Source organism: Capra hircus, chromosome 28 (assembly GCF_001704415.2).
Source record: "Capra hircus breed San Clemente chromosome 28, ASM170441v1, whole genome shotgun sequence".
Taxonomy (NCBI): Eukaryota; Metazoa; Chordata; class Mammalia; order Artiodactyla; family Bovidae; genus Capra; species Capra hircus.
This window is the reverse complement of record NC_030835.1, coordinates 30,155,440-30,181,036: the sequence shown is the minus strand read 5'-3', so window position 1 is coordinate 30,181,036 and position 25,597 is coordinate 30,155,440. Positions and strand designations below refer to the sequence as shown.

Below are 25,597 nucleotides of genomic sequence, written 5' to 3'. Positions count from 1 at the left end.
AAAAGCACAGGTTTGGGATCAAGCAGGTATGGATTCAAATCTCAACTCTAACACTGGCTGTGTGACTTTCAGTTTCCTTATCTTTAAAACAATCTCATAGGTTATTGCAAAGATTAAGAGACATTTAAAAAATGTAAAATATTTTAGTATATGTGCTTAGACTATAATAAAATATCCTGAAATAGACATTATACTGATATATTTTTTCAGTTTTCACCTGAGTATTATGGAATTACATAGCTATATAGCCTCAGACTAATTAGAAAATCAGAGTTCCTTATTATAACTGAACATCCACAAGAGACAAAAGGAGATCTTTAGGCATAACCATCACAAACAAACCAAAAAAGGCTTCTAAAAGTCTAACTGCTAAAGTGAATATCCAGAAAATGACCTTTACACAATTTGCCATCACTAGAGGAGAATGAGATTGTCTATGAATGTGGGCTATGCCCTCCTCAAGCTCAATGGACTATGAAGATATGACCAAGAAAATGAAGGAAGAGAAAATTGAATTTTTCCAAAATAGAGAAGATATTATTAACAAAACAGTAACCGGGTAGCCAAGTATCAGTATAATATGAAGAAAAGAGACTGCAAGAAATTGATTTTTTCAGTTGTGCTTTTCAGAAAAGCAAAGAAAATTAATTGGGAACAAGCTTGAGCAATTCATTAATGGAATATTGTGGTCCCTGCTCCCACTCCCCCCCCATCTCCCACTACGCTTTGTTTTTTCTAATTTTTTTTATGTGGACCATTTTTAAAGTCTGTAATGAATTTCTTACAGTATTGCTTCTGTTTTATGTTTTCTGGCTGCACGGCCTGTGGGATCTTAGCTCCCTGACCATGGATGGAACCTGCATCCCCCGCACTGGAAGCATAGAGTGCCTCCAGGGAGGTCCCTGATTTTCCTGATTTTAGGAAAGTTTTTGAGAAAACAGGAGCCTGAATTTCTGGGTTTGTTGGCAGTGTGACATAGAGCCACTTGAAAACCAAGCAAGCTGTCATTTTATTCCAGCTACAAACAAAAACAAGATAATCTTCTATTTTCAAAATGGTATTTTTTTAAAACGGTAAAACAGAATTATGCCAACTAATACACGTCAATATTATTTTTGATGTTTTACATTATAAACATACTATATAACTTCCATTTCTTCATATTATTTCATCTGTTATACAAATATTTCTGATTCAATAGCGCTTCTTCAGTTGCAAAAATCTACTGCTGTGGTCTTAAACTAAGAGGTCTTAGAAAGGTCTTTCCTTAGAAAGGAATATAAGGAGAAGGGAACAAGTATGCATTAAACACCTTTGTGCCTCTCTACACACCTTATTTCATGAATAGTCACAATATCGCTGAGAAGTCTTACTAGTCTCCTTTCTTAAGAAATACAAACGGAACCGCTCAGAGAGGTTATATAATTTTCCAAGGTCACAAAACTGATAACGATGGTTATGCTAACCAATACTCATTTCATTAACTCATAGTTCAGTTCAGTTCAGTCACTCAGTCATGTCCGACTCTTTGCGACCCCATGAATCACAGCACGCCAGGCCTCCCTGTCCTTAACCAACTCCCAGAGCTCACCCAAACTCATGTGCATCGAGTCGGTAATGCCATCCAGCCATCTCATCCTCTGTCGTCCCCTTCTCCTCCTGCCCCCAATGCCTCCCAGCATCAGGGTCTTTTCCAATGAGTCAACTCTTTGCATGAGGTGGCCAAAATATTGGAGTTTCAGCCTCAGCATCAGTCCTTCCATGAACACCCAGGACTGGTCTCCTTTAGGATGAACTGGTTGGATCTCCTTGCAGTCCAAGGGACTCTCAAGAGTCTTCTCCAACACCACAGTCCAAAAGCATCAATTCTTTGGCATTCAGCTTTCTTCATAGTCCAACTCTCATATCCATACATGACCAGTGGAAAAACCATAGCCTTGACTAGATGGACCTTTGTTGGCAAAGTAATGTCTCTGCTTTTGAATATGCTGTCCAGGTTGGTCATAACTTTCCTTCCAAGGAGTAAGCATCTTTTAATTTCATGGCTGCAGTTATCATCTGCAGTGATTCTGGAGCCCCCCAAAATAAAGTCTGACACTGTTTCCACTGTTTCCCCATCTATTTTCCCATGAAGTGATGGGCAGATGCCATGATCTTCATTTTCTGAATGTTGAGCTTTAAGCCAACTTTTTCACTCTCCTCCTTCACTTTCATCAAGAGGCTTTTTAATTCTTCTTCACTTTCTGCCGTAAGGGTGGTGTCATCTGCATATCTGAGGTTATTGATATTTTTCCCGGCAATCTTGGTTCCAGCTTGTGCTTCTTCCAGCCCAGCATTTCTCATGACATACTCTGCATATAAGTTAAATAAGCAGGGTGACAATATACAGCCTTGACATACTCCTTTTCCTATTTGGAACCAGTCTGTTGTTCCATGTCCAGTTTTAACTGTTACTTCCTGACCTGCATACAGGCTTCTCAAGAGGCAGGTCAGGTGGTCAGGTATTCTCATCTCTTTCAGAAGTTTCCACAGTTTACTGTGATCCACACAGTCAAAGGGGCATAGTCAATAAAGCAGAAATAGATGTTTTTCTGGAACTCTCTTGCTTTTTCGATGATCCAGCGGATGTTGGCAATTTAATCTCTGGTTCCTCTGCCTTTTCTAAAACCAGCTTGAACATCTGGAATTTCATGGTTCACGTATTGCTGAAGCCTGGCTTGGAGAATTTTGAGCATTACTTTACTAGTGTGTGAGATGAGTGCAATTGTGCGGTAGTTTGAGCATTCTCAAATGAATGAAGCAGGGCAAAGGCTAAGAGAGTTTTGCCAAGAGAATGCACTGGTCATAGCAAACACCCTCTTCCAACAACACAAGAGAAGACTCTACACATGGACATCACCAGATGGTCAACACCGAAATCAGATTGATTATATTCTTTGCAGCCAAAGATGGAGAAGCTCTATATAGTCAACAAAAACAAGACCTTCTGACTGTGGCTGACTGTGGCTCAGATCATGAACTCCTTATTGCCAAATTCAGACTGAAATTGAAGAAAGTAGGGAAAACCACTAGACCATTCAGGTATGACCTAAATTAAATCCCTTATGATTATACAATGGAAGTGAGAAATAGATTTAAGGGACTAGATCTGATAGAGTACCTGATGAACTATGGACGGAGGTTCACGACATTGTACAGGAGACAGAAATCAAGACCATCCCCATGGAAAAGAAATGCAAAGCAGCAAAATGGCTGTCTGAGGAGGCCTTACAAAGAGCTGTGAAAAGAAGAGAAGCGAAAAGCAAAGGAGAAAAGGAAAGATATTCCCATTTGAATGCAGAGTTCCAAAGAATAGCAAGGAGAGATAAGAAAGCCTTCCTCAGCAATCAGTGCAAGGATATAGAGGAAAACAACAGAATGGGGAAGACTAGAGATCTCTTCAAGAAAATTAGAGATATCAAGGGAACATTTCATGCAAAGATGGGCTAGATAAAGGACAGAAATGGTATGGACCTAACAGAAGCAGAAGATATTAAGAAGAGGTGGCAAGAATACACAGAAGAACTGTACAAAAAACATCTTCACGACCCAGATAATCATGATGGTGTGATCACTCACCTAGAGCCAGACATCCTGGAATGTGAACTCAAGTGGGCTTTAGAAAGCATCACTACGAACAAAGCTAGTGGAGGTGATGGAATTCCAGTTGAGCTATTTCAAATCCTGAAAGATGATGCTGTGAAAGTGCTACACTCAATATGCCAGCAAATTTGGAAAACTCATTATTAGGGAAATTTAAAAAATAGTCTTGTTTAGGTTTCAGAGACAAAGCAGAGCAGGCCTCTGGCCTTGCTTCTAAGCTTCCTGGATACTGTCCTACCTGGGAGTGACTATGAGTGACTGCCTACTGGGACTGTAAGACTCGCAGACCATAGATAAGATGGGGGAGAAATCTTGTGATTGTTGAGCCCCTGGAGGGGGCCTGGCCAACCAAGCCCCAGGCTTACCTACATTCCAAGTTTTACACAACAAAAGAAACAGCATTAACAGGAAACCAGAGCTGCAATTTGGTGAGAGACTGAGGATGATATCAGTTTGCTACCATCCTGGGATTATAAGCAGGAACCCCAAACTGCAATCTTTGAAGTCTCACCCACGGAGTGGATGCGCTGCCTGGGACCCCTTCCCAATGGGACTCCAGATGTGCGGTGACAAGGGACTCCTCAGCGCTGATTAACTCTCGATGTTGGTCAAAACTTAATTTGGTGATGTATCCTCTGCTCTATTTCTCTTTTAATGTCAGTATATTGAAAGTAAGCTAGATAATTCTAATAAATATTTGTATTACTTATTTGTATACAACGAGTGGCTTATTTGTTAACAAATCCCTTGAACCTGAGACGAAAGTAAAAACTTTCAGCAAAATACTCATCCATCCACAAAACCTTCTAAGGTAGATACCATTGATATGTTCCATTCAAAAAATGAGAAAACAATACGTAGCTTGTGTGTAGTCCATGTGTGGCTAGCAAGTGAGTAAGATAAGATTAACCCAGATGGTCCAACTCCAGAGCCTACTTGTTAGTCCTTGCTCCTGAGTATGCCATACTGCCTTTCTCAAGAGACCGTCTAGTTCATTCCAGGTGAAGCAGAACGCTTAGAATACTGCACAGAATGGGTGCTCAATATATGTTATCGTTAGACTGAATCTTTCTTGTTTTTTTTAAAGGAATTCATAATACGCAGTCTCAACTTATAAGTTTAGACTATGTTATAATTTCCTGTCACTTCCTTTTCAACTGGATACTCTGCTTTCAATGGGAACAGATGAAAGTGTCATTGTTCATTAAATTCCCATTTCTTTATCCCATGAATATTCTATGAGCCCTATATTCTGAGCTTACTGACAAAATAAAACCACAAAGAAGTCAACCATGATAAGAACTGTTAATAATCTGCCAGCAAAGAGGTCCAATTATTACTACAGTGAGTGACTTTTTAATTACTGAAATTAAAACTTGAAAAAATTTTAATTATTTAACATGATTGGAAATTACAAAATAATTATCGAAATGAAAAATTCAACTGATTTTTTGCCATTGAAATCCAACTCATCACTCTTATATATCTTATTTTTATTTTGCCTGATTTCACCTAGTCCTTACAAGACCTGTGTGATGCAGGTTTCTTAGTTTGCCTTCACAGATGAGGAGACAGTCACTATTGGAGATCAAGAGCTTTGCACAAACTCACAGAACCTGTATCTCCTGAACTTATAATTTTCTCCTAGCCACAGAGATTCAGAATCTGTTGCCAAATCAGAGTCATATACAATCTTCAGACACAGCTTGTTTTGCTCTTTTTTTAATCAGACTTGTGACTGTTTTTGTTTTTATGTTTTGGCCATGCTGCATGTAGGATCTTAGTTCCCCGAACAGGGACTGAACTCTGTCCTTCTGCAATGGAAGCGCAGAGTCTTAACCCCTGGAGTGCCAGAGAAGTCCCCAGAGACCTGTTTTCTGCCCCAGGTTCCATTACGTGAAGGAGAGGCCAGGATTCCAAAGGGAAAGACACTGCAAAAAACACTGTGACAAATATATAGATAATAGCATCCTGGATCATTCCCCGAAGAGAACTACAATCACTTATTTAGATATCATACACTAGAGAAAGTGGGATGCCTTTGAGCAGGGTGCTGCTGCTGCTGCTAAGTCGCTTCAGTCGTGTCCGACTCTGTGTGACCCCAGAGACGGCAGCCCACCAGGCTCCCCCGCCCCTGGGATTCTCCAGGCAAGAACACTGGAGTGGATTGCCATTTCCTTCTGCAATGCATCAAAGTGAAAAGTGAAACTGAAGTCGCTCAGTCGTGTCCGACCCTCAGCGACCCCATGGGCTGCAGCCTTCCTGGCTCCTCCGTCCATGGGATTTTCCAGGCAAGAATACTGGAGTGGGTTGCCATTGCCTTCTCTGTTGAGCAGGGTAGGACACAAGAAATGAACTGGCACTGTTAGCTAGGGGCCTGAGGCACTTACACGGCCTCCCCTTAGAGTGGGATCTCATGGGAGCCAGGGAATTATGGGATCATGGCCCTGGTCTTGCTCACAGTGTGTCCACTGAGTCCATGGGCACATCATACAGTTATTTACCCATTTCCTAATATTTAATTGGAGCACCAAGGTGCTTACAGGTTCAACAGCAGTGTGGGCACTTGAGGGTGCTCAGTCATGTTCGACTCTGCAAGCCTATGAACTGCAGCCCGCCAAGCTCCACTGTCATTGGAATTCTCCAGGCAAGAATACTGGACTAGGTTGCCATTTCCTACTCCGGGGGAACTTCCTGACCCAGGGATCGAAACTGAGTCTCTCATGTTTCCTGCATTGGCAGGCGGCCCTTTACCACTGGTGCCACGTTGAGAAGCCCATGTACACGATATTTGGCATAACCTTCTTTCTACATTGCTCCTTGCCCAGGGGAGTAAAAGTCACCATAGTGGAGAAAGCCACGTGGAAGATCTGCAAGTCCACCACCAGCAGCAGCCAGTAGAGTAAGTCAAAAGTGAAAGTGAAGTCACTCAGTCGTGTCTGACTCTTTGTGACCCATGGACTGTAGTTGGCCAGGCTCCTCCGTCCATGGGATTTTCCAGGCAAGAATACTGGACTGGGTTGCCATTTCCTTCTCCAGGGGATCTTCCTGACTCAGGGATCAAACCCAGGTCTCCTGCATTACAGGCAGACTCTTTACTGTCTGAGCCACCAGGGAATCCCAGAGTAAATCAAGAAAAGTATCAAATCCTATCTAATGAATAGAAGATCATGGATTCACAGACCAGAGGGAACAGGATTAGCTACTGAAAGGTTACAACACCACTAGCCAAATCAAAATCAGTAGTACTAGTTGATAAAGCCCTTTCCATTGCCACAGAAAATGTGAAATTTAATTATAGGAGTTAGTTAATTTTGTCTCTGTCTTTCTATATACCCTTAGATATGCTTCCAACAATCAAATGCACATAAAATCTTGGACAACCTACAGTCATATTTTTTCTTTTTAAAAATTCATTTTTATCTATGTTAATACAAATACTATGGTATCACCCACTTTAGATCATTTTTTTAAGTCAGTGACAACTTTGGATATGTACTCACAAAGGCTATACCTTAACTCTGAAATCACGTGAGACAGTAAAACCCCATGAAATTTTAAATGCTTAGTCCAAAATTTTGCAGAAAATGCCCAAATCATACCAATAACATAATGATTTAATTTTCTATGTTAAAAGGGGTTTGTCCTACAAGTAATCAAATGTCCATGCATAAATAGCAATATTTTTATTTTCATGATTTTAGAAAAGAATTCAAGATGACTGTTCAGTGAATGCTTTCAAATTTTACACCAGAGATGATCCTATTTGCATGTACAGGTTTAAACTGTAAAAAACACTATAGTGAATAGGTAATATAAAATATCACATATATAACCTGTTCCCAAAGAACTAACAAGTAACCTGCTTATTTAGATTATGATCTGAGTGGAATCTGAGTATGGAGTTAAATTCAAAATAAATTTTAGGAGTTCTAAAAGCATTAAAAACAATTACAAACACATAAAAGAGGTCAGGACCTGATGTCAGACTGAATGGATTTGACACCAAGTCTCCCAGCTTTGCAGCTTTAGTTAGTAATCTCACTTCATTGAGCTTCACTTTCCCTCTCTGTAAAATGTGTTCATATGAAGACTGAATGAGATCATATAAAGCACAGAGCTTAGCGTACAGTTGTTGGTGTTGTTGTTTGTCAATAAGTCATGTCTGACTCTCTGTGACCCCATGGAGCCTGCCAGGTTCCTCTGTTCATGGGATTTCCCAGGCAAGAATACTGGAGTGGGTTGCCATTTCCTTTTCCAGGGCATCTTCCTTTTCCCAGGGATCTAACCCTATCTCCTGCTTGGCAGGCAGATTCTTTACCACTGAGGCACCAGGGAAGCATATAAAGCATAGAGCTGAACACAGAGTATCAACTCAAATATTAGAGGTTATTATTTCCATCATTTATTATTAGGGAAATATTCCTACGTGAAAAAGAAGAATATTGGTTGTCAACAAAATTAGGTTCTTTCAAGTTGGACTCAAACCAGCCATTTTGCTGGAATTTGTCTCTGAAGTCTTTAAACACCAAAATCCTTAACTATAGTCCCTGTCTGGGTCATGTCCGGCCCAGCTGTGCTCTTTCCTTTGCTGCCACATGTAGTAATGAGATCTTCCCCCTGTTCCAGTCTATTCCCCTGAAGCCTCTCGTCCTATTAATTAGCTGTGTCAGCACTGAAAGGCACGTCTTCCTCCACCCAAATACGCTGTGTTCTAAGAATTTTGGCACCACTTCTGAACCAATGTCATATAGATGGTACTACAGAACTCCTGTCTGGAAAATAGGCTCTCGACATACATTTATCAAATGTGTTGTAACTTTTCTGACAGTAAAGCAAAAACATGTTAATCAGGAATAGCCCATTCTTCACATCAAATGTTTGAGGTTATTTAGCCTTTTATTGGAATTTTATTTGGAAAATGTCAATCTTCCTATAGATGTATAACTTATGTTCCTCTGATTATAACTCAAATTATTTCTTAACCTTTCATTACTTAAACAAATATTCAATTACATTTTACTAGATAATAAGAGTGGAGAAGGCAATGGCACCCCACTCCAGTACTCTTGCCTGGAAAATCCCATGGATGGAGGAGCCTGGTAGGCTGCAGTCCATGGGGTCACTAAGAATCAGACACGACTGAGCGACTTTACTTTCACTTTTCACTTTCACACATTGGAGAAGGAAATGGCAACCCACTCCAGTGTTCTTGCCTGGAGAATCCCAGGGGCGGAGGAGCCTGGTGGGCTGCAGTCTTTGGGGTCGCACAGAGTCGGACATGATTGAAGTGACTTAGCAGCAGCAGCAGATAATAAGAGTGGGCATAACATTTTTACAATCTAAATATAATATTTAAGGAATTCCCTGGTGGTCCAGGGGTTGGGACTGTGCTTTCACTGGTAAGAACCCAGGTTCCATCCCTGGTCAGGCGATTAAGAACCTACAGGCTGTGCGGCGTGGCCAAAAATACGAAATAAATGAATAATAAAATATTTCTACGTTACTAATACACATTTGTATTTGTTCAAACTGAATATGAAAAACTAGAACAACTTCTGCCTACACTTTATTTCAACTGATTCCCCTCCAATTTATATAACACTGGTGTGTTGTTTTTTAAAAAATCTAATAGCTGAACATTTGGATTTACAGAGATGGTATATTTGAAAGTGACTATCTGATTTACAAAATACATTTTTAATATTTAGAAGGAAAAATAATTAAGTCTTTCAGACATTCAGAAGAAACTTTGAAAGCTGGTGTTTTTAAAAACTTCCCTGCCAACAGCTCCTAGGAATCATGAGTCTGGTGATGTTTAACACAGAAGACAAGTACAATACATCACAAAAGTATTTCCCCCAAAACTGTCAATGTTCTCAGGCCCCAAGTCCTGTACCCTTTCCTCTCCTATAACCAAGATCATCATTAACCAGTCGGTTTTGTCTGCTCATGCCTTATATTTCACAAAAACAATCATTATTACGATGTACTTTAAAATCTACTTTTTACTTCTGCTATGACCTTGTGATTGAGGCCCTGGTGACAGCTACTGCGGAACAGCAGGATGTTTAGAACACAAATGGTTCAACACAGCCCTGTTCAACCAACCGATATGAAAGGGACCACTTCCTACATCAGTGAGAAGTGGCAGGTGTCAGTGACATCTAAGTTTCACCCTTCCCTCTCTCTTTTCCTTTGTTGTGCTAGAGAGACAAGTGCTAAAATTAAAAAAAAAAAAACCCTTCCCATGCCTTGCAAGAAAACATAATGTGCGTTGTTAAAACACTTATCCCTTGAATACCGTAATTCACTGGGCGGGCATTTCATTAAGGCAACAATTTTTGGCAAAGTGGTGGTTGAAAGTAAATTATTCCTGAGCATTTTCACTCCTTACATTAATGTCATTCATTAAGACGACATTTAACTCTCAAAGCTTAGAAAAGTGTCATAGTGACCAGATTTCTTACCTACAACAATGCCATAGGAAAAAAACAGAAAGTAGATATTGGGGGCAAAACTGCTCAACATCAGGCCTCCTGCCACCAGGAAGCCACTGAAGATTGTCACGGCTCTCGCTCCAAAAGACGAGACACAGACGCTGCAGACAGGACCTAAAATCATAAATGAAACCTTCACTTATTTAACAGCAACCTCCTCTCCACAATCCTATTATCCATCCCATGGGAAGTTTAAAATGATTCTTTCCATCATAAAACAACAAAATAACAATAAGCCACTGCACATTCACTATGGGTTGGACACCCTGCTACTTCACATAAGCAATCTCACTTCACCACATTCCTGGGAGCTAGGTGCTTTTGTTATCCTCGTTTTTTTTTTTTTTTGATAAGGAAATTAAACTTGCGGAACAGTAAGGTTACATAGTTAAGAAATTGGGGTTCTGGAGTCAGACTTTATTAAATTCTCAATGAGGGTAACAGCAGCAGCCACAGAGTAGCAATAAAGAAATTAAAACCCAGACTGTCTGACTCTGAGTTCACCAGTTTTGGTGGTTTTTTTTTTTTTTTTGGTAGCATGCCATATAGCATGTGAGATCTTGGTTCCCTGACCAGGGATCCAACCTGCGCCCCCTCACTGGGAGCACAGAGTCTTAACCACTGGACCACCAGGAAAGTCCCTTGAGCCCACCATCTTAACCGTCACACTCTTCTGAGGATTTTAAGCTCCTATCCAGCACAAGACCAGTCATATAATTGATGACAAAAATGAACTTGATGATTGACTCAATGCAGTCAATAGCAACCCTATAGAGGGACGGAGTGAGGAGTGAGGTTACTCCTCTCCTAGAGAATATTCTGGCAGAGGTTTGGGGTGGGGGGGCGGGTGCAGTGGTAATGCTTCAACCCTACTCACCCAGGCAGGAGTTTGTCAGAAGGTATGAGCAGGTTCAAACAACGGACTATGATAAAGCCAGGAGAATGAGTGATCTACAGCTGCACACACAACAGCAATGCAGGAGTAATCTCACAAATGAAGGCGGAGTGGAAGACCCACCGTGAAAACAGTACACGTTGGGTAATGTCAATTATTTTCAGCACTTTTTAAGATTTTTTCTGATGTGAATCATTTTTAAAGTCTTTATTGAATTTGTTACAATATTGTTCTGTTTTACCTTTTTTGTTTTTTTGTGTTTTTTTGGCCACAAGGCACGTGGCATCTTAGCTCCCCAACCAGGGATTGAATCCACACTCACTACATTAGAAGGCAAAGTCTTAACCACTGGACCTGCCAGGGAAGTCCCAGTACTGAGTCCTTCTCAGTACAAAAAGAGGCAAAACTAATCTAGCCAGAAGTCGGGACAGCAGTTATCTTTGGTAGGGGTTAGGGAGCTGTATCCAGAAGGGAACGCTGCCCAACTTCTAGGTGCTCTAACATCCTGTTTCTGGATGTGAATGTGCTCATTACATGAGTGTGTCTGGTTTGTAAAAAAAAAAAAAAAGAAAGAAAGAAAGAAAATCACAGAGCTATCCTCTCATGACACGTACACTTTTCTGTACATATCTTAAAAGTTTTTAAGAAAATGCAAATGGAGAAACGGTATCATCCATCCACAGTCTTGTACGTGGTGGAACCAGGATCTGACAATCCCAGGCCCATGGTTACCAATACCAGGCCCATTCTTATTCAACACGTTATTAACTGGAGACATACATATAGTGTATTATGGCCACAGGGATTAGTTTCTGCAAAAATCCCCCAGTCAACAATGTGCTAAGCACATATTTAAGACTAGGTTATGATCACTGAGATACTGCTGCTGCTGCTAAGTCGCTTCAGTCATGTCCAACTCTGTGCAACCCCAGAGATGGCAGCCCATCAGGCTCCCCCATCCCTGGGATTCTCCAGGTAAGAACACTGGAGTGGGTTGCCATTTCCTTCTCCAATGCATGAAAATGAAAAGTGAAAGAGAAGTCGCTCAGTCATGTATGACCCTCAGCGACCCCATGGACTGCAGCCCACCAGGCTCCTCCGTCCATGGGAGTTTCCAGGCAAGAGTACTGGAGTGGGTTGCCATTGCCTTCTCCACTGAGATACTACCAGCTTTTAAAGCCTACAGACATCCCACATTCCTCCCTGGTCATTTCAGGCCCTCTTCTGTGAACCAGTACAGAGAAGAAAACTGATATATTTACATGACAGAGGAAAATATTATACCCCAGTGTTTTAGGAGGAGAAGCCATTTGAAAGACCATACTTTTTATCTGACAGTTGAGCTATTGAGCTATGTGAATACCCAAAAAGAAACACTTAGATACTTCAAAAATAGAAACGATTTTAAGAGTCAAATTTCATAAATGGATAAAGTCATGACCCTTTTCTGCTGTTTACCAAAATGTACTGACATTGAGAGTCAGTGTTTACAAATTCAACAGTCACATGGAATTGAAACAGAGATTGTAACTGGCATACTTGAAAAGTTTCAAGTTTCACCCTCAGAGTAGGTCTTTAAATTTATTCTCCTTAATGCATGCGCATTCTACAAGGAAACCCAGAGTTTCAGAAGCTGGGAGTGGGATGAAGGGTAATAAATTTCATAGCATGTACAGTCAAAATCACTACTTTATAAAATATGTGATATTATTATCAATTTTGTGATAAATTCTTTTATCATGCTGTCTAATAATTGATTCTTTGAAAAAACTTAAGCTTAAGGAAGAAGCAAGCAGAGATTCTTTAACAAATGAAAAGCAAATTGGAACTGTTTTTAAAGAAATTCTCACTTCACACCTGACTGACTTTATCAAAACGATAACAAATAAGTGCTGGTTACAATGTGTAGAAAAGGGAACCCTCATACACTGTTGGTGAGAATGTAAATTGGTGTAGCCACAATGGAAAACAATATGGAGATTCCTCACAAACTTAAAAATAGAACTACCATAACATCCAGCAATTCCATTCCTGGGTCTTTATTTAAAGAAAACAAAAACACTAATTCGAAAAGATATATGCATCCCCATGTTAAGTGCAGCATTATTTATAATAGCCAAGATATGAAACCAACTTAAGTGCTCATTAATAGATAAATGGATGTGGTGTGTGTGTGTATATATATTGTATATATATACACACACACAATGGAATGTTACTCAGCCATCAAAAAGAATGAAATCTGGCTATTTGTGACAGTATGGATGGACCTAGAGAGTATTACACTAAGTGAAATAAGTCAGACAAAGACAAATACTGTATGATTTCACTTATATGTGTAACCTAAAGAAGTAAAATGAACAAACAAATCTAAACAGAAACAGTCATGGATACAGAGAACAAACTGGTGGTTGCCAGAGGGGAGTGGCCTAGGGGGAGAGAAAAATAGATCAGGGAAATTAAGAGGTGCAAACTTCCAGTTACAAACTAAACGAGTCACAGGTCTGAAATGTAGAGCGTGGGGAATACAGTCAATAATTATAGAGTGTCTTAGTATGGTAACATAGTGTAATTACGCTTGTTATGGTGATCATTTAAAAACATGTGCTATGCTGTGCTTAGTCGCTCAGCTGTGTCCGACTCTTTGCGACCTCATGCATTGTAGCCCACCAGGCTCCTCTGTCCATGGGAATTCTCCAGGCAAGAATACTGGAGGTTGCCATGCCCTCCTCCAGGGGATCGCCCCAACCCAGGGATCAAACCCAGGTCTCCTGCATTGCAGGTTGATTCTTTACCATCTAAGCCACCAGGGAAGCTCACTTAAAAACACATCGAAATATCAAATCACTATGCTATGTATTTGAACTGACATGGTGCTGTAAGTCAGTTATACTTCAAAAACAAGCCAACAAAAAAGCTCATAGGAAGAAAAATCAAGTATGTGGTTACCAGAGGTAGAGGGTAGAGGGAGGAAGAACTGGAGGTCAGTGGTCAAAAGGTCCAAACTTTCAGTTATAAGATAAATAAGCACTAGGGTTGAAATGTACAACATAATAAATATAATTAACACTGGTGTGTTTATATATGAAAGTTGTTAAGAGAGTAAATCCTCACAGTTCTCATTGCAAGGAAAATATTTTTTTTTTTACTTCTTTAAAGCTGTCCATATATAAAATGTTAGATGTTCAGTAAACTAAAACATAATGATAGGGAAAAAAAAGTTTTCTATCTCTTTAATGCTGCGCATATACGAAATGATGGATGTTCACTAAACTTACTGTAGTAATCATTTCATGATAAATATGTTAAATCATGCTATGCACCTTAAACTTATACAACACTTTATGTCAATTATTCCTGAATGAAACTAGAAGAAAAAAAATTATCTACTTTCACACCATCTACTGCTGCTAACTGAAATGAAAAAAAATCTTGATGTCAGAGGTTAAAGACAAAGAATTTTAGAGCTGAAAGAGGCCTTGGAAAGGGTCTAAAGGTAAAATGATGAAACTGGAGCCTAGAAGGATCATGTGATTTTACCCAAGAATCCATAGCTAATCAATGACAGAGCTAAGGCCAAAGTCAGCCCAACATTCTTCCCAACTCATAAGTGTTTCCATTGGCACCTTAATGTTTTTCTAGAAATATGTTTAAAAAACACCTACATACTTTGGTATTATCTCACAGTCTAAGTAGCTTAATGAATTTATGGAAGATGAAAACATGACATTTATGCTCATTTTGGTGCTTAAAGGTTTAGAACAAATTATTTTATTCTTATCCTCAGAACCAGGGTATTTCTAGACTTGATTTACACAGCTTTAAACCACAACAGTCCCAGGTTTCATCAATAACAATTAGGGCAAAGTACAACTGGAAGTGACCAGTAAGTCACATCCACAAAACCTGACACATTTATGTGGTTAGCTCTTTACAGTAACAGGCAAGTTCTCCAAGATGGTAAACCATAGATTACTCCTCAGCATTGGACTTGTTTCTATTCAAGAGACTAAATAAATCAAATACTACTCTCAGGGGAGACTGATGAGGCTTCAGGTGTTTTACTCTGCAGAAGGAACCTTTGGAACAAAAGTCGGTTAACTTGTAATGTGAACCAGTGATTTCACTGCTTGGGATCTGTAAAATTTTAGAAAAAAAGAGAGGGAGGAGCATCAGCATTGGGTTGCCGACTTTTTTACTTTGACAAATAAAAACATTTTTTAAATGTAATAACCATCTATTTTCATTGCCTTCATTGCCTTAAGGCAGAAGAAGGAATATTTTAGTAAGGAAATAGTGAGGAGGATATAATTTCAGAGTAAACTGGAAGCCAGTACCATAGTGGGAAACAGACACACATACAATGTATCACTGTCTTCATATTCATTTCGTCCTTTGTGAAAAGTTTTCTCTTTTTGGTATTGTTTTTCGTTTTTGGCCATACTGTGCAGCATATGGGATCTTAGTTTCCCTACCAACGATCAAACCCATGCCTCTTGCATTGGAAGCTCAGAGTCTTACCACTGGACCACTATGGAAGACCCCATGAAAAGTTTTCTTGAACTCATAATTTTATACGTATTGGGGTTTAGGAGCCATTATTACTATTACTACCTTCTGTTTGGGTAATTAATCTTGATTGCTTAGATGAACTGAAAATGCTCAGTAGCAGGGCTGGCAGTCAGCACAGAAGAATGGTTTCAAGATAAGCAGGTGACGGGGGAGCGGTAAGAGGTAGCGTGTATGCATGTCCGGTTGTTCAGTCATGGCCAACTCTTCGCAACCCCGTGGACTGTAGCCCTCCAGGCTCCTCTGTCCATGAGATTCTCCAAGCAAGAATACTGGAGTGGGTTGCCATGCCCTCCTTGGTAAGAGGTAGGCAGGGTCCTAAAAGATATTCCACTCTTCTGCATAGTGGTCTGGCAACATCTTTGGCACAATGCTGACACTTTCCCTCTAAAAAAGGTAAGAATTTGCTGTATGACAGAGGGAGCTCAAAACTAGGGCTCTGTGACTACCTAGAGGGGTGGCAGGTGGGGGAAAGGTTCAAAAGGAAGAGGACGTATGTATACCTATGGTTGATTCATGCTGATGTATGGCAGAAACCAACACAATATGGTAAAGCGATTATCCTCTAATTAAAAATAAATAAATTTTTCAAAAGAGGTAAGAACTTGCATATTAGGGAGTAACCCTATAAACCAAAGTGAGCAATGAAGAATGAAAGGAGGATACAGATGAGTTTTAAGACAGCTGTGCTTAGTCACTCAGTCATGTCCAACTCTTTGTGACCCCATGGACTGTAGCCCGCCAGGCGCCTCTGTCCATGGGATTCTCCAAGCAAGAATACTGGAGTGGGTTGCCATGACCTCCTCCAGGGGATCTTCCCAACCCAGGAATCAAACCCAGGTCTCCTGCATTGTGGGCAGATTCTTTACCATCTAAGCCACCAGGCAAGCCCTGTTGCTGCTGCTGCTAAGTCGCTTCAGTCGTTTCCAGCCCTGTGCGACCCACAGACGGCAGCCCACCAGGCTCCCCCGTCCCTGGGATTCTCCAGGCAAGAACACTGGAGTGGGTTGCCATTTCCTTCTCCAATGCATGAAAGTAAAAAGTGAAAGTGAAGTCGCTCAGTCGTGTCTGACTCTTAGTGACTGCATAGACTGCAGCCTACCAGGCTCCTCCATCCATGGGATTTTCCAGACAAGAGTACTGGAGTGGGGTGCCACTGCCTTCTCTGAAGGGAAGCCCTACAACCTCTTAAATACAAAATGAAACAAAAATATAAAACCATGTGTTCATTGCCATCTGAAGATCAGACTGATTGATATTATTCTCAGTCAATGAGGGAAATGAAAATGAAAACTCCAATGGAAAAAGTGTTTTGTTAAAACCAAGGGTGAATTAGAAAATGAGAAGGATGAGTTGGTTTAAGGAAGTCAGAATGAACTACTAGTAAGGGATGAAATTGTTTCCTTTAGCCCTTCAGGGTGATGTGGGAAGAAACAGTGTTAAATTTTTGCTGGTGGTTGAGATTAGCAAGGAGAAAGAATACACTGATTAAAATTTTAAAATTTGCTATGAATAGTAACATAAATTTAAGTCTGCATTAAGCAAACAAAAAAGTAAATATTTGGCCATTACCATTCCCCCACTATTTACCAAGCATCCGTTAGAGGAGCACTGTAGCAAAACAGAAAAATAAGAAGCCACACATGGAAGGTTAAAGTTTCTAGTAGCTCCATGAGAAAAAGAAAAAGAGGTAAAATTGATGTCAATAATATATTTTACCTAACTGACTGTATCGAAAACATTATCACTTCAACATTTCAATATCATTAGAGATATTTTACACTCCTTTATTTTGTACTAAGTCTTTGAAATCCAGTATGTGTTTGTGACACTTACATCACATCTCATCTTGAAATAACCACATTTTAAGTACCCAGCGGCCACATATGGCTAGTTACTGCTCTGGACCACACAGCCCTTGTGTGCAGTCTCACGGCACCGGTCTCGTATCATGGTAGAAAAGGACACAGAGAAGAACACACACAGTTTCCAAGCTAGGCCAAAAGGCAAAACAGACTAAGGTCCAAACCTAAGGCCATGGGGGACCAGGTCCCAAAAGAAAGGTTCAGATCATGTGTTTGGGAATTTCAGAAAAGGGAGATCATCATAGGCCAACGAACTGAGTCTTGAAGTGGGCTGTGAAGTATGGTTATATTGACAAAGGGAATGAAAAATATTCTCAGTGGAGGCAACAGAACCATAATGCAGTTTTCCAGCTTATAAATTTTGTAAGAAAGCTTTGGGAAAAGAAATTATCTCCTTTGAAAAATAAATCAACTTCCACGAACTTCTCTCTCCCAAAAAGATTCAGAGAGTCCCCAGAGTGGTAGGATGGCCTGGCCTGCCACAGGGCGTAGAAATATCTCACTCTATTCATATTAGAATGAGAAATAAATTATAGGGAATTCCCTGGTGGCCCAGTGGTTAAGGCTCTGTGCTTCCAATGCAGGGGGTGCAGGTTTGATCCCTGGTTGGAGAGCTAAGCTCCGCAGGCCTCCAGGCTGAAAATCCAGAACATGAACAACAGAAGCAATTTTATTCTTGCTTCAACAAACAACAGAAACAAATTCAACACAGTCTTTTAAAATGATCCACATCAAAAAAAATCTTAAAAAAAAGAATGAAATTATAGCAGGTTGAAATGTGACATATATATATATATATATGTATATATATGGGGCTTCCTTGGTGGCTCAGCAATAAAGAATCCGCCTACAATGTAGGAGGTGTGGATTCAATTCCTAGGTTGGGAAGATCCTGGAGGAAGGCATGGCAATCCACTCCAGTATTCTTGCCAGGAAAATACCATGGGCAAAGGAGCCTGGCAGGCTACAGTCCATGGGGTCCCAAAGAGTGGAACACGACTGAAGCAGCTGAGAACATACATTCTGTGTGTGTCTGTGTCTGTGTGTGTGTGTCTGTGTGTCTGTGTGTCTGTGTAATGAAATTATAACCAGGCTGTGTGCTCACAGTGCTGTAAAGATTCCCTAACAGAGTAGACTGCTTGGGTTCAGGACTCCCATCCCTCCACTTACAATGCAGGGACCCCAACAATGCTGGTTCCTCATTCCTCACTCTTGCTGACACCAGAAATTTTAAGTTTATCTTCCTGAGGAAGAGAAAGGCACTACGGAGCCACACCCATTCAAATCCTTGCTCTCAAGTATACTGATCACCTTTGCTTGTGGGCTGGTTTGGCATATTACGCACATTTGCTTTTTTCAAGTCAGCAAAACCTACACGATTCGCACCAATCAACCGTAGACCTGCCTAGCACCCTGGGAGCGGGCCAGTGTAACAGGAGGCAGAAATTCAGCCCTAGACAAAGGAGTCTTCAGTACTTGGGGGTAAAATTGTATGGATACACTCAGACTCAGCTCTGCCAACACTTGCAACTCAGGCAGCAAATCTGCTGGCTATACTGACTCATATTAACCCAGGGATAGATGTACTGACTCCTTAGCAATTTGAAGACCTTTAAAAGAACTAAGGGCAAAAAATGAGAGGGAAGGGACTACTCAAGCTATCTGGAGTACAAAACTGCAGAACAAAAGATCCCTCTGTTCCATCAGCATCTCTGTTGTTGGAAAAATGGCCCCACCCTTTTCCTTGAATTTGAAGAATTACCAAAGAGTGCTTTCTCTCAATTTAATAAAAGACTGAATAATATTCCACTGTATATATGTAGAGCAGAAATTAACACAGTATTGTAACACAAATATACTCCAATAAAAGTTAATAAAGGGGCTTCCTCCCCAGTGGTACAGTGGATAAGAATTAGCCTGCCAATGCAGCGGACACACGGTTGATCCCTGCTCCGGGAACATTCCAGACACGGTGCAGCAACTAAGTCCACGTGCCACAACTACTGGAGCCCTTGAGCTCTAGAGCCCACCAACCACAACTATCGAAGCCTGCACGCCTACAGCCTTTGCTCCACAGCAAGAGAAATCACTGCGGTGAGAAGCCCGTGCGCGGCAACTAGAGAGTAGCCCCCAGTCTCCGCAACTAGAGAAAGCCTGTGTGCAGCAATGAAGATCCAGTGCAACAACAATAACAACAAAATACGTATATATAAGGCCATGATTGCCCTTTGGTTCCGTGACCTTCCACTCCTTCTGTATCCTCCAGACTCTGAGCAGAGAAACCGAACCAGAAGTAGACGTACGTTAGGAGATTTATTGCAAGGAAGTGGCTTATGCGGTTGTGGGGCTTGGTGAGGCAGGTATGGTGTCCTCAGGACAGGCATCAGTAAGGGCAAGTTGGAACTCTCTCCCACAGCCCGCAGGCAGAATTTCTTCTTCTGAAAAGCTCTCTTATGCTCGTAAAGTCTTTCAACAAATTGAATCAGATCCATCTAGTTTATTCAGGATAATCTCTCTGACTTAGAGTCAACTGACTATGGACTTGGAGCACATCTATAAAACACCTTCACAGCCACACCTCCATGGGGGTTTCAACAACCACAGAATGTAGCCTAGCCAAGTTGACACCAACTGTCACACCTGTTGGCTATACCTAACACAGTGTTATATACCTAACACACCTGTGTCACACCTCACACAATCTCTCCTTCTCCAGCCAAATTTACTCTACCAGACCACGTCACGTGCAGTGTGGACACCAGCGCTCCGCATACATGGACTCTCCTTGGACCGCCCTCTCCCTGCCCATCTGCCTTGCCCAGCCCATACAGACTGTCTTGTTCTTGCTATTCTTGGTATTTGTGGTGATGTCTCAAAGGATCATGACCCTTTTTCCCTGTCTCTTTCCTGAGATTATAAACGACTCATAGCAGAGAAGATGTCTTCTGTCTGGGCATCCCTAACATAGAGACCAGGCTCTCTAAGTGTCTGTAATGACGATGTATAACCTAAGGAGACCAAATCCTTAATATTCAGCTTTATTCATCCCAAAGATCATCTGGGAAAACAACTCAGATGCGAGGCCTACTTCTTAGTATTTCTCAGTTACTCAAGTTTCAAAGGAAAAGCATTAAGATTATAAAGAGTGTAAAGATAAGAATTGCATGTCTTTTCACTACTCTAGATTTGTTCAAGAAAATTGATGTGCTTTAAATTCCATATGCTTAGGCACAATCTTCGGGCTTCCCAGGTGGTGCTAGTGGTAAAGAACCCGCCTGTTAATGCAGGAGACATAAAAGACACAGGTTTGATCCTTGGGTCGGGAAGATTCCCTGGAGAATGAAACGGCAACCCACTCCAGTATTCTTGCCTGGAGAATCCCATGGACAGAGGAGCCTGGTGGGCTAACAGTCCTCGGGGTCAGAAAGAGTCAGACACAACTGAAACAGCTTAGCACACAGACAGGTACAATCTTGGCAGCTCCCCCGCCAGCCCGTCGCCCGAGAAGCGTCTTCATCTTTCATACTGAATGGTCTTTTGCAGATTCTACAGCATGGTTGGAACTACCTGGGAGAGTAATTTTATTTGTGGGGAACTGCTGTTCTCTACTTACTAATATTTGTTGAGTACTTCCCATATGCCAAGCACCATCTCTGTTTTTCTACAAAGCAATCCTATGAAGTTGGTGCTTTCATTATCTCCCATTTAAAGATGAAGAAACAGACTTAACAGGTCAGAAAAAACCCTTAGACGGTGTACTTCATCTTGGGCAGGTCACAAAACCCTAAGGACAATAACGCCTACTTCACTGTATTGTACCTGGGTTCGATCCCTGGGTTGGGAAGATCCCCTGGCGAAGGGGAAGGCTACCCACTCCAGTATTCTGGCCTAGAGAATTCCATGGACTGTACAGTCCATGGGGTCACAAAGAGTCAGACATGACTGAGCAACTTTCTCCCTCTCTCTCTCTCTCTCTCTCTCTCTCTCTCTCTCTCTCACACACACACACACACACACACACACACACACACACACACACACAGAGTGTATTGTTATAAGGATCAAGTAAGCAAAGGTGACTGCCAGACACACAAGGGGTACTTTACAAACTAAAGGGACAAACAGATGAAAAACAGAATTTGTGGGACTTCCCTGGTGGTTCAGTGGCCAAGACTCCATGCTCCCAATTCAGGGGGGCCAAGGTTCGATCCTTGGTGACAGAACTAGATCCCACATGCCACAGCTAAGAGTTCATATGCTACAGCTAAAGATCCCACGTGCCACAGCTAAGACTCGGTGCAGCCAGATAAATACAGTGAAACAAATATTTTTTAAAAAGGAGAATTTGTATGTTGCTTGGCAAAGTACTCCTGCTATACTTCAGTTCAGTTCAGTTCAGTCCAGTCGATCAGTCATGTCCGACTCTTTGTGACCCCATGAACCGCAGCACGCCAGGCCTCCCTGTCCATCACCAACTCCCAGAGTCCACCCAAATCCAGGTCCATTGAGTCAGTGATGCCATCCAACCATCTCACCCTCTGTCATCCCCTTCTCCTCCTGCCCTCAATCTTTCCCAGCATCAGGGTCTCTTCAAATGAGTCAGCTCTTTGCATCAAGTGGCCAAAGTATTGGAGTGTCAGCTTCAACATCAGTTCTTCCAATGAACACCCAGGACTGGTCTCCTTTAGGATTGACTGGTCCTTGCAATCCAAGGGACTCTCAAGGGCCTTCTCCAACACCACAGTTCAAAAGCATCAGTTCTTCGGTGCTCAGCCTTCTTCACAGTCCAACTCTCACATCCATACATGACTACTGGAAAAACCATCGCCTTGACTAGACAGACCTTTCTTGACAAAGTAACGTCTTTGCTTTTTAATACGCTGTCTAGGTTGGTCGTAACTTCCCTTTCAAGGAGTAAGCATCTTTTAATTTCATGGCTGCAATCACCATCAGCTGTAATTTTGGAGCCCCCCAAAATAAAGTCTGACACTGTTTCCACTGTTTCCCCATCTATTTGCTATGAAGTGATGGGACTAGATGCCATGATCTTCGTTTTCTGAATGTTGAGCTTTAAGCCAATTTTTTCACTCTCCTCTTTCACTTTCATTAAGAAGCTCTTTAGTTCTTCTTCACTGTCTGCCATAAGGGTGGTGTCATCTGCATATCTGAGGTTATTGATATTTCTCCCGGCAATCTTGTTTCCAGCTGTGCTTCTTCCACCCCAGCATTTCTCATGACACACTCTGCATATAAGTTAAATAAGCAGTGTGACAATATACAGCCTTAACATACTCCTTTTCCTATTTGGAACCAGTCTGTTGGTCCATGTCAAGTTCTAACTGTTGCTTCCTGACCTGCATACAGGTTTCTCAAGAGTCAGGTCAGGCAGTCTGGTATTCCCATCTCTTTCAGAATTTTTCACAGTTTATTGTGATCCACACAGTCAAAGGCTTTGGCATAGTCAATAAAGCAGCAATAGATGTTTTTCTGGAACTCTCTTGCTTTTTCAATGATCCAGAGGATTTTAGCAATTTAATCTCTGGTTTCTCTGCCTTTTCTAAAACCAGCTTGAATATCTGGAATTTCACAGTTCATGTATTCCTGAAGCCTGGCTTGGAGAATTTTGAGCATCACTTTACTAGCATGTGAGATGAGTGCAATTGTGTGGTAGTTTGAGCATTCCTTGGCATTGCCTTTCTTTGGGATTGGAATGAAAACTGACCTTTTCCAGTCCTGTGGCCACTGCTGAGTTTTCCAAATTTGCTGGCATATTGAGTGCAGCACTTTCACAGTGTCATCTTTCAGGATTTGAAATAGCTCAACTGGAATTCCATCACCTCCACTAGCTTTATTTGTAGTGATGCTTCTTAAGGCCCACTTGACTTCACATTCCAGGATGTCTGGCTCTAGGTGAGTGATCATACCACCGTGATTATCTGAGTCATAAAGATCTTTTTTGTACAGTTCTTCTGTGTATTCTTACCACCTCTTCTTAATATCCTTGGCTTCTGTTAGGTCCATACCATTTCTGTCCTTTATTGAGACCATCTTTGCATGAAATGTTCCTTTGTATGAAAATGTATCTCTAATTTTCTTAGAGATTTCTAGTGTTTCCCATTCTACTGTTTTCCTCTATTTTTTTGCAGTGATCGCTGAGGAAGGCTGTCTTATCTTGCTATTCTATGTAACTCTGCATTCAGATGCTTATATCTTTCCTTTTCTCCTTTGCTTTTCGCTTCTCTTCTTTTCACAGCTATTTGTATGGCCTCCTCAGACAGCCATTTTGCTTTTTTGCATTTCTTTTTCTTGGGGATGGTCTTGATCCCTGTCTCCTGTACAATGTCACGGACCTCCGTCCATAGTTCATCAGGCACTCTATCAGATCTAGTCCCTTAAATCTCTTTCTCACTTCCACTGTGTAGTCATAAGGAATTTGATTTAGGCCATACCTGAATGGTCTAGTGGTTTTCCCCACTTTCTTCAATTTAAGTCTGAATCTGGCAATAAGGAGTTCATGATCTGAGCCACAGTCAGCTCCTGGTCTTGTTTTTGCTGACTGTATAGAGCTTCTCCATCTTTGGCTGCAAAAAATATAATCAATCTGATTTTGGTGTTGGCCATCTGGTGATATCCCTATGTAGATATACTTGTTCAGCTATCATCTCCAGAGGTTGGATCACAAAATTGGTAAGGATGACACCTACCAGACCTTCTCTGGACAAAACTGGGTAAAGAAAACAACTCATGTTTCTCGGCTATGATATAGCTTGCTGCAGAAGAATCGTCTGGGGAGCTAGTTAAAATGAAGATTCCTAGGACTTCCCTAGTGGTCTAGTGGCTAAGACTCTGCACTCCCAATGCAGGGAGCCCGGGCCTGATTCCTGGTCAGGGAACCAGATCTCATATGTAGCAACAAAGATCAGAGATCCAGCATGCCACAGCTAAGACCTGAGCAGCCAAATAAATAAATAAATACATATATATACTTTTTTAATAATAAAAAATGAAGATTCTTGGGACCATCCCCACCCTCACAGCACTGATGAGTAAGAAATGGGCTTTTTAAAGCTCAAGTAATTCATATATACTCCTAAATTGAAGAACAACTATCAAAGATGTACTTATATAAATACATACACACACACACACACCTATATATGTACAAATTATATTAATTTTTATCAAAAAGGATGCAAACACCAGACTGGAGCCTCTGGACACAATTTATTTGTCATGATTTAGACAGAATGAGCACAGTGACACATTCAAGCAGAAACCTACAGTGTTTATCCTTCTAAATAAGTCAACAGCAATCATACATTTGAAAAATACCAAAAAGTGCCAGAATGAAATCTAAGTAGAGAGGGCTTAAGCCAGTGGCAGTTTCAACTTGAAAATCACTTTGGAAGCTTCTTGAAAAAAAAAATCATGTATGTGGGCCCCATTTATAAACTGAATTAGAATACCTAAGATCTAATCTAGGCATTTATATGCTGAAATTTTCTGCAAATGATTCTGATTATCTCCCTATTTTAGAATCACTGATAGGACTTCCCTGGTGGTCCACTAGTCCAGAATCCATCTGCCAAGGCAAGGGACATAGGTTCTATCCCTGTTTCAGGAAGATCTCACATTCCACGGGACAACTAAGCCTGTGCCCCACAACTATGAACCCGAGCTCCGCAACAAGAGAAGCTACTGCAATGAGAAGTCGGAAAGTAGTCTCCACTCTCCACCAACTAGAGAAAGCTCATGTGCAGCAGCAAAGACGCGACACAGCCAAGAGTAAGTAAGTTAATAGAGTTAGAAGAAAAAGAATCACTGATAAATATCGGGAGGTGTACTTTTCCTGTTTCCAAGGTAGTACAGATCTGTTTATTTCTGCATCGGACAAAGTGGTAGACCAAGTAGAAGCTGGATGTGGCTCAAACACTGCTCAACACCTCTCGCTAATATTATATTACCGTAGCTCTCAGGATTTGTCCCCTAATTTATGCTATGAAGAGCCAAGAGAGGCCAACAACACGGATATTCAGTGGCCACTAACTAAAGTGCGCACAGGCACGTTTGCACACACACACACACACACACACACACCCCCGTAAGTCTTAGGTCTCCTGTCAGCA

At 41.2% G+C, this 25,597-nt stretch overlaps 1 protein-coding gene across 1 annotated transcript in view; it reads right to left on the bottom strand.

Annotated features, from left to right (window-relative positions):
* SLC16A9 (solute carrier family 16 member 9) overlaps positions 1-25,597 on the bottom strand; it is an 80,161-nt gene that overhangs the window by 19,260 nt on the left and 35,304 nt on the right. The window contains exon 3 of the mRNA XM_018042601.1: positions 10,113-10,256. Within this exon, the coding sequence (XP_017898090.1) occupies positions 10,113-10,256 (144 nt within the window). The remainder of the gene's footprint in view (positions 1-10,112; positions 10,257-25,597) is intronic.